At 39.3% G+C, this 3,576-nt stretch overlaps 1 protein-coding gene across 1 annotated transcript; it reads right to left on the reverse strand.

Moving 5' to 3' along the window:
- Positions 1–1,325: 1,325 nt before the first annotated feature.
- Positions 1,326–3,214, reverse strand: LOC105790946 (AAA-ATPase At5g57480). The gene has a single exon (XM_012618762.2). The coding sequence runs from the start codon at positions 3,208–3,210 to the stop codon at positions 1,699–1,701; it is 1,512 nt and encodes a 503-aa protein (XP_012474216.1). The 5' UTR covers positions 3,211–3,214; the 3' UTR covers positions 1,326–1,698.
- Between the last annotated feature and the right edge of the window lie 362 nt (positions 3,215–3,576).

Raw genomic sequence — 3,576 nt, forward strand, 5'->3', positions numbered from 1 at the left:
TCAAAACACGAGACAGGCCAAATCAAATGTATGCTAGGGCTTCACACCCAATACCCAATGCCCTTTACAACTCACTCTGGAATTTAACTAGGAAAATGTCAACTTATGCTTAATATCCGACATGACTTTCTGGTTAGCCTTTTACTCAAAATCCTACTTTTTCCCAACACAAAATCTGGTCCTTCTTTAATTCTTGCACCTTCTTTTTCCTATGTGTTTTCCCCAATTTATCCCTATAAATAAAGACACCGATCTCTATCCATTATCCACGTCAGTTTCGAGCAGGTAAGCTCCTTCACCTGAAGGAAAAGGTTGTCATTGCAGCATACCCCCAATTGGAAGCTGCCAAAACAAAGTACCCAGTTGCAAGTTCAAATAATTTCTTGAATTAATTCAAGCAGTGCTATGAAAACTTTTCCCAGTTAGTGTCCTGATGAAACAAGGACATCCCATATGTCCCATACCTATAATTGTCTTCAACAACTATACCAATTTTGAAATGAATTGAGAATGAGATGACTGATTTTTATTAGGACAAGACGGTTTAGCTACATTTCTCTATTCTCTACTGAATTAACACAAGGATTTGATTTTACATTATTGTCAAGCATTAGAAATAAAGAAAACAGAGCCTTTCGTGATCAATCAAAAGGCAATAGCATAATTTATTTGCTTACCATCAATGTGATGTATGAAAACCAACTTAGTCAACAATTAATCACAATGAAATGATAGAAAAAAGTTGGACAGACGAATAATATATTAAAAGAACTTTGTATTTATAGTCGAACTGTATTTTGCTTCTTCTACTTAGAAAATATATAAATTAATTCATGTACATTAGGTTAAAAAGTACATTGGTGCTTTTTGTTAAAAATTTCATCCATTTGTATCGTTAAAAACTAATGTGGTTGATAAAATAAACAAATAGTGACATGTGACGTGTCATGTGTACTTTATGCTGACATATATAGTCAATTTTTAACAGTAAAAATAGATAAAACTTTTAATAGAAAGACCAATTTACATTTTGATCTAATATATATAGACTAATTTACTCATTTTTTAAGTAGAAGGGTAAAATAAAATTTAAATTCTAATATAAAGACCTCCATATAGGTTTACCGCAAATAGTCTCCATATAAAATTTAATCTCAGAGAAAACATGTACTAAAATCATTGAATGGTTTGGGTGGGGTGGATTCATTAGGCTTAATTAGTTAAAAGAGAGCAAACATGTCTAGCGTCCATCAATAAATGTTCAACTCACTAATCATGGCTATGCTTGCAGCCTAGATAAACAATAGCCTGAAACAAGGGAAGAATGAATGAAGTTGATTTTGTTCTTAATTTAAAGGCAAAGATGCACTAAACTATGAACAGTTGCCACCCCAATAACCATGAGGCATGTGCAATGGAAGCTTGTGGTAAGTATGTGCAGAAGAATAAGAACACAGAGAAGATCCCACATGACCAACCACATCCATATCAATAATGCCAGTAATCTTATCATGGCTTCATATATAATATTAAATTCAATATTAAACTACTCATAAGATGGATGATGATAGAGTAGCACACATGAGTCGTATGATAATGGAAGCCCAATCCTCCTCAATTCTCCCTACATCCCCACGGACAAAATTTGGAACATCTTTGGTTAGTCCAACAACTCCAAAGAACAAATCTGTTCCTTTTCTATGATTTCTTTTTCTCCTTATTCTCTCCTTCCTTGCAAGGCTCTTCAAATTCAGACCCTTCATTAGGAGTTTCCAAAGCCCTTTTCTCCTGTTCTTCTTCATCTGAAATTTTGTCCCTCAAACTCCCACACTTGAAATTCCTGTCAGCCCGGGTCTTCATGGCCTCCAACAATTCAGTGACAGCCTTTTGCTTGTAGTTGCGGTTCTTGATTAAAACTTCGCTGATATCAGCAGGTGTCATCTCTGCCTTGTCAACTACATCCGACAGTTCCTTCAAAACATGGTAATCCAAATCACTTTCCTCGTACCCCAAATAATTCTTCAGCAATATCTTCAATGCAGGATATGAACAGTAGCTCATGTAAATGTGCATATCCATCCTCCCACTTCTGAGCAATGCAGGGTCAAGTTTCTCAATGTGGTTTGTGGTGAAGACGAAAATCCTTTCACTCCCACAACAAGACCATAGCCCATCAGTGAAATTCAGCAGCCCTGAAAGAGTGATGGAGTTTCCTCCATCTTCACCACCACATGCAGAACCTGACCCACATCTCACTTCAGGATCACAGTAGTTCCTTTTGTTATTCTTCTTCCTGTTAGTCAAATTGACTGAACAATCAATATCTTCAATCACAATGATGGATTTGGAGCTTGTTTTCATCAACAGTGTCCTCAGCTCAGAATTATTATGGACCTCAGTCAATTCAAGATCATAGATATCATAGCTTAAGTAATTTGCCATGGCTGCAATCATGCTGGATTTCCCAGTCCCTGGCGGACCGTAGAGCAAGTAACCCCGCTTCCAGGCTCTCCCAGTCTTCTGGTAAAAGGACTGACCGTTGGCGAAATCCTCAAGATCATCCATGATCTCTTGCTTCTTCTGGGGATGCATAGCCAATGTGTCAAAGGTGCTTGGATGCTTAAATGGAACGGACTCCCAAGGATGTCCCCTGGAATCCAAAGACCCACCACGAGAATTGGTGTACAAAAGCCTGTCTTGGTTCTTCCTTCGGATTTCATTAGACCTCTCCATTATGTAATCCAGGTAGGAATCAAGAATCAAGGACTTGTTTTTCTTCTTGATTCGGAGAGTGAAACCTCTTTTCTCTTCCGGCAATGGTCGCCAAGAAAAGGTCTGGGATTGCCTTTGGATCACAACGTGTTCCCAAAGCACGGTGACACCACTGAACGTATCGACGATGCAGTCATTGTTGGAGAGGCCGAAGGTAATGGCGCTCGAATTGAGAGCGCGAGTGAGGCTCAAACGGCTGCCATTGATGGAAACAAAGGAGCTGAGATAGAGTTGGACAGCGTTATAGAGTTCGTTGGTGTTAACGCCGTCGATTTCAGTGATGTCGAAGTAGCAGTAGGAAGAGAACAAATGGAAGATACGGTTGAAGAATTTGAGACAGAGAAAGCGGAGTTGGGGTGGGAAAATGAGTTGGAGGAGGCTTTGGCAAAAGGCCAACACCCCTAGAAGTGAAGCAAATGAGTTCCAGTACTCTCTCATTTCTGTGGTGTTGTAGCTGTGGCTGTGGCTGTGACTGGGGGATATATATACATATAAAGTAGGAAGGGAAAGAGGAGCAAAAAGGATGTTGGCGTTTAGAGTATGGGGAAGGAAGAGAGAGTGAGATCAGAGATGGGGCCAGTTGCCTATGGCCTATGGCCTATGGTATTGTTTAGGTAAATGGCCTGGGGGGGAGGGGGCTTTGAGTGACTTGTTTTTGTCGGCTACCTACTTCATTTTCTTCATAATAGACTATCATATAATCATGGGGGATTTGAATTAAGATGCTGGCTGCCCTGCCTTTGCCTTGGATGAGAGAGGGAGATGAATTATGTTTCAGTTCCAATAATGAAAAAGATTAAACAG

The sequence above is a fragment of the Gossypium raimondii genome, chromosome 8, assembly GCF_025698545.1.
Source record: "Gossypium raimondii isolate GPD5lz chromosome 8, ASM2569854v1, whole genome shotgun sequence".
In the NCBI taxonomy this organism is placed as follows: domain Eukaryota; kingdom Viridiplantae; phylum Streptophyta; class Magnoliopsida; order Malvales; family Malvaceae; genus Gossypium; species Gossypium raimondii.

Excerpts from the sequence above, each read along its gene's own strand:
- LOC105790946 (XM_012618762.2), bottom strand. The coding sequence starts at position 3,210 with ATGAGAGAGTACTGGAACTCATTTGCTTCACTTCTAGGGGTGTTGGCC.